The sequence below is a fragment of the Lissotriton helveticus genome, chromosome 6 (assembly GCF_964261635.1).
Source record: "Lissotriton helveticus chromosome 6, aLisHel1.1, whole genome shotgun sequence".
In the NCBI taxonomy this organism is placed as follows: Eukaryota; Metazoa; Chordata; class Amphibia; order Caudata; family Salamandridae; genus Lissotriton; species Lissotriton helveticus.
Genome location: NC_136067.1, coordinates 242,406,990 through 242,421,381, shown reverse-complemented (window position 1 = coordinate 242,421,381; position 14,392 = coordinate 242,406,990). Strand labels below are relative to the sequence as shown.

At 50.6% G+C, this 14,392-nt stretch overlaps 1 protein-coding gene across 2 annotated transcripts in view; it reads right to left on the bottom strand.

The window, feature by feature from the left end:
- Window positions 1–14,392, bottom strand: part of CD2AP (CD2 associated protein) — an 802,607-nt gene that overhangs the window by 103,785 nt on the left and 684,430 nt on the right. For both annotated transcript variants that reach the window (XM_078647692.1, XM_078647691.1), the window contains exon 17: window positions 1,108–1,598. In XM_078647692.1, the coding sequence (XP_078503818.1) occupies window positions 1,108–1,598 (491 nt within the window). The remainder of the gene's footprint in view (window positions 1–1,107; window positions 1,599–14,392) is intronic.

Below are 14,392 nucleotides of genomic sequence, written 5' to 3'. Positions count from 1 at the left end.
GCCCCTGGGGACACCTCCCTAGTGCCCAATCTGTTAAGTAAAGGAGGGGAGGGTTGCACAGCCCCCTCAAAGGGTCTTAAATGCCCCTGGGGATCCTTATCCAATTTGTGAGGGCTACCATCCTAAATAGATGGGTTCCCAAGTCCACATACGGGGCACCAAAAACACATTGGGGGCTGCAGGGGGAGCCCCAGTGCTCCCATGGCCCCAGCTGGATCCCCACATGCTGGAGGGAGCTGGCACTGCTCCAGTACGCAGGGAGCACCTATTAATGCTGCTCCCTGTGGGCGGGAGCAATGTTTTGATCTGTTTCACTGCCCGCATCAGTACCGGCATGGAAACATGTCAAAAGTCTGCTTCCAGCTAGCGAGAGCACTTTTAAAGCTCCTGCCAGAGGGAGCAGATTGTGTATGCTCCTATTTGGTGGGAGTTTAAAAAATGCTCTTGCCAAGTGGGAGCAAACCCAAGGTTCCCTGCCTATGCCGTTATGGGCAGAGAAACCGTTGTGTACCTCATTGGGCTTGCAGGGAAACAAAGTGAGCCGGCCCCAGAGAATAGGGTTCCCGGGGCCAATGAAGGCTTAGGGAAGGGGCCATTCTGCCACCCTCCCCTTAGAAAATACAGTGGGTTCCGGTGGATGGGATACCCAGGGCAGAATGTGGCTCGGGGGTTGGCCTCAGACACTTAAGCGGAGTGGGGCTGGGTGTCCCCCCACAAATGGTTGGGTGAGTGTGAACTAAGGGTGAAAGGAAAGGAAGGAGCGAGGGTGTTCCACCACACACAAGTAGAAAGTAGAGACAGGTTGGGGGCAGTCACCTGAACAAGGAATGTAAAACATTTAAAATACAAATTTGTTGAAATTGTCATAGGTAATAATGACAGACAATTTCGACACAACATTAATGAAGTTGCCATTTATAAAATAAGAGATAATTGCATACTTTTATGCTTGCCCAGCTTCCCATAATTGTGTAGTCTAGCCTCGTTGTTTATTATCACAGAACAAAATACAATAGCCTTCATTAGGTTCAAGTGAACCTCACGATCAACCTGATCTACAATTATCAAGGAAACATGAACATAAATATAATTAAATTAAGTGCTTACCCATGTTCCTTTTTCAAGGCTTCAACAATCATCAGCAGTTCACTAATTTGTGACTTGAGGTCTTCCACTACGCTCTTGCTGTCATCTCCGTCTGCCTTGACCCGGCATTCATCGATAGAATTAAACAAGTTTGCCCTTGGTGTGGTTGATACAGGTGTTGTCGATGGTGGAAACAATGGTACAGGAGTGGTAAATGAAGGCGTAGAGGATGGCAAAGAAGGCGTAGATGATGGCAAAGAATGCGTAGATGATGGCAAAGAATGCGTAGATGATGGCAAAGAATGCGTGGATGTGGGTAACAAAGGCGTTGACGAGGGCAACAAAGGCGTTGAGGGCAACAAAGGCGTAGACGAGGGCAACAAAGGCGTAGACGAGGGCAACAAAGGCGTAGACGAGGGCAACAAAGGCGTAGACGAGGGCAACAAAGGCGTAGACGAGGGCAACAAAGGAGTAGGATGCAATAATGTTGGAATAGACTGAGGCAATGAAGGCTAGAAAAAAAAGAAACAAATTGTTAGATCACTTTAATAATTTCACCATATAGATTTGTACTAGAAAATAATTCACAAGATCTGTAGGCAGAACCCTAGCATTATGTTTTCTGAAATACTCAGAATGCACCCCACGCTTTGGGATCCCAGGAATTTTGTCAATCATACCAGCATGAAACAGAGGACTTAGTTGACTGTACAAGGAAATAGCCAGAAAATTAAAATTCACCCCACTTTGAACCAAAGCTCTGATGGAACCAAAAATACGAAACAAGTGAGCATGACCCCCTGCAGAAGAGATCCTGTGTCTCTTCCTTCCACGCATTTATCCATGCCGACTTTCACACTTCTATCCACCTGCTGATATCCACTATTTCGCCTCTACATTCTAGCATCAATTCATTCTTTCATCCAATCTTTCACCATTCCATCCATTCACCCTTTCACCCATCCTTTCTCACATTCACCCTTTCACCAATGCTTTCAATCACCCATCCATCCATTTATCCATCATTCACCCTCCCACACTTGCTTGCTTTCAGTCATCCACCCAACATTTCACCCACCCACCCTTTCACTCATGCATCCTTTCATTCATCCTTTCAAGTATCCACTAACTCACCTATGCATCCTTTCACCCATCCCTGCTTTCACCCACGCAGGAATTCTCCCAGCCACAAATCCTGTCACCTATTCTCTCACCCACCCACACATCCTTTCATTCACCAATTATTTCACTCCCTCATGCATCCTTTTACTCATCCACCCTTATGCCCATCATTTAATGCATTCACCCTTTCACTCACTCACCCACTCTTTCACCCATCCACCCATCTTTTCCGCCACCTATGCATTCTTTAATTCACCAACCCTTTCACCCACCCATGTATCCTTTTACCCACCAACTTTCACCCATCCTTTCACTTATCCATGCATCTTTTCACCCATCCACCCATCCTTTCTCCCATACTTTTCACCCACAGATGTATCCCTTTACCCATCTAATCATCCACCCATCCTTTCACTCATCTCCCATTTCACCAACACATCCATTAACCCAACCATCCTTACACCCATCAGTTCTCCAACGTACAAATGACTTCACGTATCCACCCATCTTTTCAGCCACCTATGTATTATTTCATTCAACAACCTTTTCACCCACCCGTGCATCCTTTTACCCATCACCCTTTCAACCGTTATTAAACCTACGCTTCCTTTTACACACCCACATTCACCCATCCTTTCACTTATCCATGCATCCTTTCACCCGTCCACCCTTTCACCCAACATTCCATGCATCCTTTCACCCACACATGCATCCTTTCACTTATCCTTTTCCCACCCATTCATGTGTGCATCCTTTCGCTCATCCTTCCTTTCAACCTTTCATCCTTCTTTCCCTTTTCAATCAATCTTTCGTTGGTTAATTATAAGCTTTTGTCTGACAGCTGCATACAGTGGCCCATAAAAACCCACACCTGCTAAGGCTGTGCCCAACACCCCTGGGACTGAAACCCATAAACTTGTATTACAAGGGGAAAGTTGATATTGGGCAACAAGAAGGCCTGTGAGACTGAAAGGAGTATGTATAGTAGGTTCAAACATTCTTCCACCACGAATAGACACAAGAACATGAACTAAGAATATAAACTTATGGCTTAAAATCAAAATCATATCCTAGTGAAAAAAGTGTACAGTTGTTACTATAAAAGCAACCAGCCTTACTGTTCTGGCAATAATAGTACCCAACAGAATATTAGAAAAATGTCAAGATTGCACGAATAATCCAGAGTATCCCTGCATCTGTTCTCCAACTCATTTTGCTTGCTTCTAACTAATATAATCTCAGCACCACAAATTGCCTGTGTGAAGTTCTTAGGTGGACTTGCCCATCACCCGCATACATTTGATTTACTTCTCTGTAAGAAGACAGCTCTTGTTTCCCTAGACAAGCTGATAAGGTGGCCTTCGTAAAGGAAGAGATGTTTACAGCTCTTGTTGGAAAGCCCCTGTGCTCTCTGGTCCCTGAAAACAAAGACTTCTCTCTGCCTAACCTTTGTTACATGAAGGTTAAATACTACTTTCAGTTTTTTGGGTTTTTTTTGTTGAAAAAACCTTTATTGTTCAGATCTGTAAAACATAGTGTCAAGCCTACAACCCAGGGGCCGGCAGACAATCGGAATTGCATCAATGAGAAACAGCCCTTCAGCCGACAACCCTGGGGCCCGGCGGCATAATAAAGTAGAGTGCATACAGAACCATAAGTCCCAAAAAGGATGTACTAATGACCTGGTTTTTTTTTTTTTTTTAAATTAGAACAGGGAAAGCAGAGTTAAATATCAGTCGCGTACACTGCAGTACACATGGAGTCACATACAAGGCTATCAATGTCACTTTATTACAGTAGAGGTCCTCCCACAGGGCCATCCAAGGACATGGCTAATTCCGCCGTAGGAGAGTCACATAGATCCCCCCCCGATAAGCATTCCAGTGTCCCCATTTCCTGTCCCACAGTTTGGGGCATCCTTGAATCTTGTACACTGTCTTTTCAGCGATCATGCAGCGATCCATTTCAGCCACCCAGCTCACCACCAACAGTCTGTCCGGCGAACCCCACTTCATTGCTATGGAACACTTAATCAGTAGGAAGCCTAATGCCGCCCATTGCAGCTCAGGATCAGTTAAGTCATTGGCCCCCCAGATGTTAAGGAGACACTCCTTGGGTGATGGCAAAAGCGGTTTACCCAGGGAACTGCTCATTTTTCGGATTGCCCCAGTCCAGAACTGTTGCACCACCGGGCAGTCCCACAAAACGTGGTAGAAAGTACCAGGGAGGCCACAGCCCCGCAGACACAGGGCATCAGGGCGCCGCCCAATTCTGGCGAGGGTAAGGGCAGACATATACGCTCTGTGCAACACTTTTAATTGGATCAGTCTAAATCTGTGGCAAATAGACGATTCCCTCGGGGACATTAGCGCCAAGCGCCAGTCTTCTTCGTCTAGGGAGCCCAAGTCAGCCTCCCATTTGGAACGCAAGGATTGAGAGGGGTCAGGGAGATTATTGCATAGTTTACGGTAGGTGAGGGAGATGGCCTTCTCAGGAAGGGGTTCCGATAGCAGCCTGTCCTCTAGGGGAGAAGACACAGGAAGGTTGGCCAGATCCGGGACAGCTGTCAGGATAGCATGTTGAATTTGCAGATAGCGGAAGAATTCGGTGGGCGTAAGGGCGTATTTGGACTGTAGGTCGGTGAAGGTCAACAATTTACCCTTATGAACAAGGTCTCCCAACTCCGAAATCCCCAGTATGTCCCACTTATCGAAGCCTTGACAGAAGCAAAGGGAGCCCAGGCTCTGCGCAGACCACAAAGGAGTTGCTTTAGTATATCTGTTTTCCCATCCTAGACACTTAATAGCCTTATGCCATATAGCCACCGTGTGTGCCATCGGACCGACATATCTAGCTCTGGAAGGCTTACCATAGAGAGCCCCCAGGTATCCCTCACAACCGGTCTGACATCTGTCTAGAAGGAAGGCCGGGTTAAGGGGCGAGCCGTGCACCCATTGGTACACAGCCACTAGTTGCGAGGCCCAATAATAAAGACGGAGGTTAGGAAGGGCGATGCCTCCGTCATACCACCCCTGAAAAAGTTTACAGAGGGCGATCCTAGCGGCTCCTCCATCCCATAGCAGGAGACGAAGCTCGCTCTCAACTGTGCGAAAATAAGAATCTGGAACCAAGAAAGGGCAATTCTGCAGAACGTATAGGAAGCGTGGGAGCGCTAGCATCTTGAATAGCGCAGCTCTACCTGGGAGCGACAATGGGAGGGAGCGCCAGTGGATGACGTCACTGCGAAGTCTGCTCAGGGGGGGGCAACAAATTGCGATCATAAAACACCTTGGGGTCTGGCGTAACAAAGATGCCAAGATACATGAAGCCCGCCGTGGCCTCTGTGATAGCGAATCCCCTGGGACGTCGAGGCAGGAGGCCATGTAACAGCACAGATTTAGTCAAATTTATAGAATATCCTGAATACTTCCCAAAATTGGTAAGTACATGATACAGGCTGTTGATAGAGGACTGAGGGGACGACACATATATTAATATGTCGTCAGCATATAGGGAGATTTTATCCGTGACCTCCTCAGTCCAATGTAGGCCTCTGATAGAGGCGTCTGTGCGGATCTAGTGAGCCAGGGGCTCCAGGGTAAGGGCAAACAGTAGTGGGACAGGGGGCAGCCCTGTCTGGTCCCTCAATGAAGCGGAAATTTCCTGGATGTGTGTGTATTAACTCGGACTTGACCCCAGAGGTCCGTATAAAGAAGTCGTACCCAGCTAATGAACTGGGGTCCAAAGCCAAAGCGGCGGAGGACCTCGAACAAGTATGGCCATTCGATAAAGTCGAATGCCATCGTGGCATTGAGGGATAAAATGGCCGCATCTTGTTGCAAAAGGGGTCGACGACTGATGACACTGAACACTCTGCGAAGGTTTAAGGCCGTATTACGGCCCGGAAGAAATCCAGATTGGGCGTCATGAATCAGGGAGGGAAGCACTAGGAGAAGGGGAGTCGCCAAAAGCTTAGCCAAGACCTTTGCCTCCGCACTGATCAAGGAGATAGGCCTGTAGGATCCGCAGTCCGTGGGCGGTTTAGTGGGTTTGAGAATGACTGTTATAGAGGCCAGCCGTTGGGCGAGGGGAAGGACCCCGATCTCTCGACTTTTTATGAACATATTCCGAAGATGAGGGATTGCGTCTGGGACCATGCCCTTCAGGAATTCGATCGGGACCACGTCCGGGCCCATGGCCTTGCCGGTGTTAACGGCAAACAGCGCCGCCGTCACTTCCTCAGCTGTGATGTCAGCGTCAAGGGCCACTCTGTCCTCATCTGACACAGTTGGGAGACGCATCTCGTCCAGGAGCTGCCTGGACTCTTCAGACGTGTATCCCTCGCCCGCTGTATAGACCTTCTCTAAGGGATCAGCAAAGGCCTCCGCGATGTCCTGAGGGTCCGTCACTGTGGAGCCATCTGGCCTAACTATGGACGAGACCCATCTGGACCCCTGATCCCGACGCTCCAGCCAAGCAAGCATCTTACCCGAGCTGTCTCTAAACTCGTAGACCCGGTGGCGCGTGTGGAGCAGCCTAGCCTGTGCCCTTTCCTGGGACAAGGCCCTATAGGCCAGTTGTTGGGTGTGGAGCCTGGCAGCAGTAGCCTCTGATGGTGCGTCATTGTGGGACGTCTCAAGGTCGATGAGCTCCGATTCAGCCCGAAGGATCAGGTCATTATGCTTCCGCAGGTAACCTTCCTTTAAGGCTAGCGCTTCTCCCTTTATTACCGCTAAATATGCCCCCAGAGTGTGACCGTCGAGTCCACAGACCCAGTGTTTTCCGCGAAGTAGAGTTCGGTGCGTTTCTGCAGTGCCACCCGAACATCGGGGATTTGCATTAGCCAAGGATTAATGACAATGGGGCCTCGCGTAATTTTGCGATTATAAGTGAGGTCTACACTAAGCGGCGAGTAGTCGGAGATGCCGCAAGGGAGGCCTCTTACGCGGACAAAACAACCGACGTCCGCAGTGGGGCAAAACAGGTAATCGATCCTAGACATACTATTATGTGCGTTGGAGTAGTGAGTGAAGTAAGGCGTGTCTGGGTGGTGGAGGCGCCAAATGTCCTTCAGTCCCATAGCATGCGCGAAGTCCGCCAAGTCTTTGGTATGGCGATGGGAACTTCGTTCGGGTTTACGATCAACGTCGTCACACATCGTCATATTAAAATCACCCCCGATCAGGAGAGTACCTGGGGAGAGGCCCAGTAATTGGGCGCCTAGTTCCTTAAGGGAGTCTTGGATTAGTGTCGGTGGGAGATATGCTGAGATAATATTTAGGGGGCGTCCTTCCCAGGCGGCCTCGGCGAGCGCAAAATGGCCCAGCGGGTCCGCCCAGGTTCGAGTGTAGGTAAGAGCGAGAGTTTTACGGACCAGAATCCCAGTGCCACAGGATCCAGAGGAGAACCCCACGTGGACTAGTATTTTGTGCCCCCCTCGCTGGAGTGCCTGACAGGTGTTACATACTAAGTGGGTTTCCTGGAGTAAGACGATGTCAGGGGAATGGCGCAGAAGAAATTGGAGGACTACACTCCTTTTTATTTTATGACCCAGCCCATTGACATTCCAGGAAAGGACATGAAGGGTCTTAGTTAGTGTCCGTGCCATAAAAGCAGAAGTAATACAGCTGATAGGAGCGAGGGCCGGGTGGGGAGTCGTCCGTCGCGACGGAACCCCGGGGCCCATCGGATCACGGGACAGGAAGGATCCCTGGCCCCAAAGGGGGTCGGAAGCCAACCGAGGTGGCCCAACTGTCAGGAAGGAACCATGTGTGAGCAGGAAATCACGACCAAAGAAGACTCTGCTAAAAACAAAAAGAAACAACAAAACGACAACAAAACAACCCCACATCCCTTCACCTCTTCCCTCTACCCCCCTCCCCGCTTCCCTGCCCGCGGACTTAGAACTATCCACACCCCAACTAGGCAGAGTGCCTGTCGCCCTCCCCATTAGAATTGGGGTACTTGGTTGGCCGGTAGTGCCACTCGCCCGATACTTAAAGCGAAATAGGTATTATACATGTGTAGGAATACAGATAGACCTCGTATAACATTCACAAATTAGAAAGGTTACCTGTTAGTCAGCTGGTGCAGCCCGATCGGGGCCAAATAGGGCAATGTTCAAGAGCAGGTGTCCAATGGAATATCGAGTGCATCCACCCCCGGCAGTCATAATAAACAAAAGGGAGATGGCAGGAAACCATTTAGCATCTGTCCAATTGTCCCCCACGGGCCCGGAGACCTTCTCGCTTGGCGCCAACCCTCCAGCCAGTCCCACACTTCCTCCGGCGATAGGAAGAACCAGGCTTTGCCATCCATCTCTAGGCAGAGTTCAGCAGGAAAAAGCATGGAGTATTTGATTCCCTGAGTTCGAAGAGCCTTCTTGACGTCAAGAAAGCTGCGCCTCCTCGCCTGCACCTTCATGGTGAAATCCGGGAAGATCGAGATGCGAGCGTTGTCAAGGAGAAGAGGGGGTCCAGATCGGGCAGTCTGGAGGATAGCGTCGCGATCTCTAAAGTTAAAGACCCTCGCTATGATGGGGCGCGGTGGGGCCCCCGGCTTTGGTTTGCCCCCCGGAACTCTGTGCGCCCGTTCGATGGAGAAGTAGCTCGAGAGTTGTTTGGGTCGGAGATGTTTCGTGACCAGTTCCTCGACGAACAGGTCCACTGATGGCTCCTCCATTCTCTCCGGAACTCCCAGGATTCGGACATTGATCCTTCGCGCCCTCCCTTCATAGTCATCTAGCAGGTCAGACATTTGTTTCTGGAGTTGGGCAACTTGCTGTTGGAGCGTAGAGGTGTCGTCAATGAGGGCCGCCATTTTGACCTCCATGTCTTTGACCTTAGTGTCCATCTTGCGCAGGTCAGCTCGCAAGAGGGTCACCTCAATGTTAACAGAGTCAATTCGGGTTTCCAGGGAGGAGCGGACTCCAGCGATCGCCTCCATGACGTCCTCCAGTGTGAGCGACTTTGCTCCTTGTGACGGGGACGCCGTTTTCGAATCAGCGGGGGGGGGGGGGCAGCGTCCTTAGTCTCTGCTCTGGAGCCCAAAGAATTTTTATTTAACTGCCTCTGAGTCGAGGGCCTGCCGCCCTTGTTAGTCGACATCGCAGCCCGTCGAGTGGGTCACTAGATCGTCCAGGCCCAACCAGAGAGATAAGTAAGACAGGGCCCAGTCAGTCCCCACCTCTACGAGGAACCCACGTGTAGTCCAGTTCGGAATGTTACAGGGTGGAGGGCACCGCGTGGGGCACACTTCAGAGATAGGGTTTTTCACAGTACGTCACTCACCGCGGCCACCATAGGCCCTGCGCAGCTGCAGGCAAAGGAGTCACCCTCGGGTCTTAGTCGGATCCACGCCACGACCTCAACAGCGAGCAGTCAGGTCGGTGCTGGGAAGTCCGGTGCCCTGTGCGCAGATCAAGAAATGGGCAGGTATCAGCCCCCAAATGTGCAGTCTTGCAGGGGTCGCACGTGGAAGGGTCGCAATTTCCCGCAGGCCAGGGACCCCCTCTACAGGAGCCTCAGCAGTCCTCAAAGCCAGGGCTCCACAAGAGCTAGCCCTCGGCCGGTCAGCGATGCCTCCACAATCGGCCCATGAGTCACCAGCAGGCTCCAATATCACATGGGGGGAGGGAACCCGGTAAACACAAAGGGTCCCAAGGTAGGCCCGGCGTACGGCAGCAAGGCGCTACATGCCCTGAAGAGGTCCAGACCAATGATCCGTGGTGCAGCCCGGTAATGCAGCCGAATGTAGGCGTCTAGGGCCCCAGCGTCACATGGGCCCCGGGTGACAGGCCCGCCACAAGCCACGGGCCCCCAAACAGTCCTCCACCGGAGCGCTGGCAGTAGAAGGCCCCATGCCGGGGCGTCGCGTAGCCGGCGCCCCAGCAGGTCGCCGAGGCGCTCCCAGTCTATCGGCCGGTACCCTCAAGCTATGCAACAGGCAAGGGGAGGCTCCGGCAGTCGTCGAGGACACAAATGCAATAGAGAGCGGCGGGAGTATCAGGACTCCCGAAGTTACCTCGTCTCCTCGGCAACTGATGGGGCCCATCAGTCAGAGCTCGGGCACCGACGCCATCTTGCGAGCTTCGGGGGGTTGGCTCGCGTCGCAGTTCGGCAAGGTCGCAATCTTCAGTCCCCAGGGCTGCAGCCCCGCACGGGCAGCAGGCGGCCAACCCGCCGCGATCCGTGGGCAAACGGCCAGTTCCCCGCCAGAGCTTCAGTGATGGTAGGTCTTAAAGCCGGGGCGTCGCGTAATTGGCGCCCTAGCAGGTCGGCGATATGTCTCCAGGCAATCCGCAAGGCGCCCACAGGCCCCTCAGGAGTCATGGGGAAGATCCGGGACCCGCAGAGGCCAGCGACCAAGGCGCGATGTTATGCGGCAGGGTTGATAGGGCTGCCGGCGGGGTCAGTCCTCCCCGCAGCCGCCGATGAAGCGCTCCGCTCAGGGCTTGATCACAGGCGCCATCTTGCGAGCTCCCGGGGGACCCTCATAACGGCAGCTCCATCTCCGGCACAGCTCTCCCAATCGGTCCAGCACCACGGCCAGTTGTGCTACGGAGGTCAAGGATTAGGGGCCTCCCTGTGACAAGGGAGCCCCCAGCTTAATAAGCGGATATTTTTCCACGGATATACGGGCGAGGGCCGGGAGTCGCGTTAACAAGCGACCATGCCCTCCGGCTGCGAGCCACGCCCGCCACTACTTTCAGTTTTGATGAATGACCAGAAATAACGTTCAATATATGAGCCTTAATGCATTTTCATCTACTTATGCTTCTATAAAGGATAGTTGACTGTTTAAAGTACATGTATGAATGATTATTGCAGCACTTAAAGAAAATATTAAACATGAAATATTGCTTAATATTTTCAAAAACAATTGTCAAATGCTTGGAAAAATGAGCAAACACATTGCTCTGAAAAATGCAAGCTACAGTATCGACCGGTACTAAAACAAATATTAAACAATATTTAGTGCTATACAGTCCATGAATATACGAAATGCAATGGGGGAGTACCTAAATAAGAAAAACATGATCACTAGAGATCCTAGTTCTTACAAGGAAGGAGTAGTTTCTGTCCTGTAACTCCAGTTCTGTAGTAGGGGTATATCTGTTATAGTCATAATCTAGTGAATAGTCCCGCGAGCGTGGAACCCGGAGCAATCAAAAATAATCTCTTAAGCTGTCTAAAAATGCAGTCCTGCACAGACACTTAAGAGAGAATTTAAAGACTAATAATGCAGCCTATATCCACAGGCTACCCTGTCCAGTACTTCAACTAGACATTCCACCAAAACCACAAACAGTACAGCCTGCTAAGTTTTCATCCTAGAGAAAAACTTCCCCTTTTACCAACAAAGCCTCTGGAATGATAGAGAGGAAGGGGAGGACAGACAAGCCCCATAGGCTGCCATTATGTGGCTCAAAAAGGGATAGAGTGCCTTTAAGAAAACTTTCTAGAACTTTCTCAGTATCCCAGAATGCCCAGCAGGTCCCATTTACTTTCAGTTCTTTTTGAAGGCGTATAACGCTAGACCTGTAGCATTCCAAACATGAACATCTTTCTCCACCTGGGAAGGAGGGGGGCACTTATGACTATAACAGAGATACCCCTACTACAGAACTGGAGTTACAGGACAGAAACTACTCCTTCTGTAGTAGGGTTTCTCTGTGTATAGTCATAATCTAGTGAATAGAATGGCAAGCCTATCCCCACACCAAGCGGCGGTGGAGAAACAGAAGTACAACACCACAACTGTGCGAACAGATTTCGCAGCGAAGCCTGCCCCACCTGAGCGTCTGCCCTGGAATCAGTGTCCAGACAGTAATGCTTAGCAAAGGTATGGATCGACTTCCAAGTGGCCGCCCTGCAGATTTCTGCAATGGGAACATTACGTAACAAAGCAGTCGTGGCAGCTTTGCCCCTGGTGGAATGAGCCTTAGGTTTAGCCCCTAAGGTCTTATTAGTCTTTTGATAACACAATTGTATACAAGACACAATCCACCTCGAAATGGACTGTTTTGAGGTGGCAAGACCTGTCCTGACTGACCCATAATTGATAAACAATTGGTCTGATCTACGAATATCCTTCGTTTTATCGAGATAAAATTTCAACACCCTCCTGACATCCAGGGAATGTAGAGACCTTTCCGCTGGAGAGGAAGGATTCTGAAAAAACATAGGTAAAGTTACGGTCTGGTTAACATGGAAATTAGAAATAACCTTAGGAAGAAATTTAGGGTGAGTACGCATAACAACCTTAGCAGCATGAAATACAGTTTTAGGTTCTTGGCAATACAACGCCTGAATTTCACTCACCCTGCGGGCCGATGTAATGGCCACGAGGAACACCGCCTTCCAGGACAGGTGCTGATACGAAGCCTTATGAATAGGTTCAAAAGGTTCCTTCATCAATCTGGACAGCACCACATTCAATTCCCATGAAGGCGAAGGAAGCCGGAGGACAGGAGGAAACACTTTCTTCAAGCCTTCCAAAAAATCTTTGATCATAGGGATCTGGAAGAAGGAGGTCTGTGAAGGGCATTTCCTGTAGGCAGTCAGCGCAGCGAGATGAACCTTAATGGAATGAAAATTAAGGCCAGTCTGCCCCAAATTTAAGAGGTACGGAAGGATGACATCTTCCTTACATGTTATTGGATCATAGAGTTTGGACTTGCACCAGATGCAAAATCTCTTCCACTTGTACGCATAAGAAGTCCTAGTGGAAGGTCTCTTGGCTTCCTTCAGTATGTCCATATAATCTACAGGGAGATTCAAAAGGCCATATTGCACTATCTCAGGAGCCATGCCGCCAAACTCAAAGACGAGAGATTGGGGTGCACCATCTGCCCCCCGAAGTTCGTCAGAAGGTCCTGCCGGCACGGCAGCCGAATGTGAGGAAGGAGAGACCGGTGAAGCAGGTCTGTGAACCACCACTGCCTGGGCCATTCCGGGGCAATCAGGATCATCCGCGCCCTGGACTGGGCCAGCTTGGTGAGCACCGCCGGAATTAGAGGAATGGGTGGAAAAGCGTACAGAAAGCTGTTTGACCATTTGATCCAAAACGCATTCCCCAGCGTTCCCTGCTGGTAGTACCTGGATGCGAAGTCTCGGTATTTGCTGTTTTCGGCGGTGGCGAACAGATCTACGTCTGGAGTGCCCTACCTGGCGAAGACGTCTCCGAGCACTTCTTCGTTTATGACCCATTCGTGGTTTTCCTGGATCAGTCTGCTCAGTGCGTCCGCCTGAACATTCTGCACACCTGGTAGATGAGTAGCCGTTATTGTCAGTCCTCTGGCAAGAAGCCAGTGCCAGATCGCCTGCGCCTCCTGCGACAGTGTGCATGATCTCGAGCCCCCCTGCTTGTTGAGGTAATACATCGTCAGTCTGTACAAGCAGAGAGTTGGTCTGAAAGGACGGATGAAAGGCCTTCAGTGCCAAGTGAACAGCTCTGAGTTCCAGAAAATTGATATGATACGTGGACTCAGTCTGGGACCACGTTCCCTGGGTCTGTAACTCCCCGGAATGCGCTCCCCAGCCGTGGAGAGAAGCATCCGTCACGATAGTCTGGGTGGGAATGTCCTTGTGGAAGGGAACCCCCTTGAGGAGATTCTCCGCTGAACACCACCATTTCAGAGACTGTAAAGCATGCAGAGACAGCCATATCTTGTCGTCCCAGTTTCCTCTCCTCTGGTCCCACTGATCCTCCAGACACTCCTGCAGCGGTCTCATGTGTAGCCGTGCGTGTGGAAGATACAGGAGGCCATCGACCCCAGTAGAGAAGACACCATCCTTACGGTCGTAGACGGAGCGGTCATAAGAGCCTGAGTCTTCCGAAGGAGTGATAAACGTCTTTCCTCCGAAGGAGACACGCTTGCAGACAACGTATTGATGGAGGCTCCCAAGTACTGTAGGCATTGGACCGGAGTCGGGACAGACTTGGACATGTTGATGTGCAACCACAGCTTGTTCAAGAGAACGGACGTCTTCTGGAAGCGAGCTTGAGCTTCCGAGAAGGAGGATGCCTTGATCAACCAATCGTCCAGGTATGTGTAGACAATCACCTTGTTCTTTCTCAGGTGTGCTGCTACCACTGCCATGCATTTGGAAAAGGTCCTGGGCGCAGACTTCAGCCCGAACGGTAACACTGTGTATTGATAATGATTGGCGCCGACTTGGAA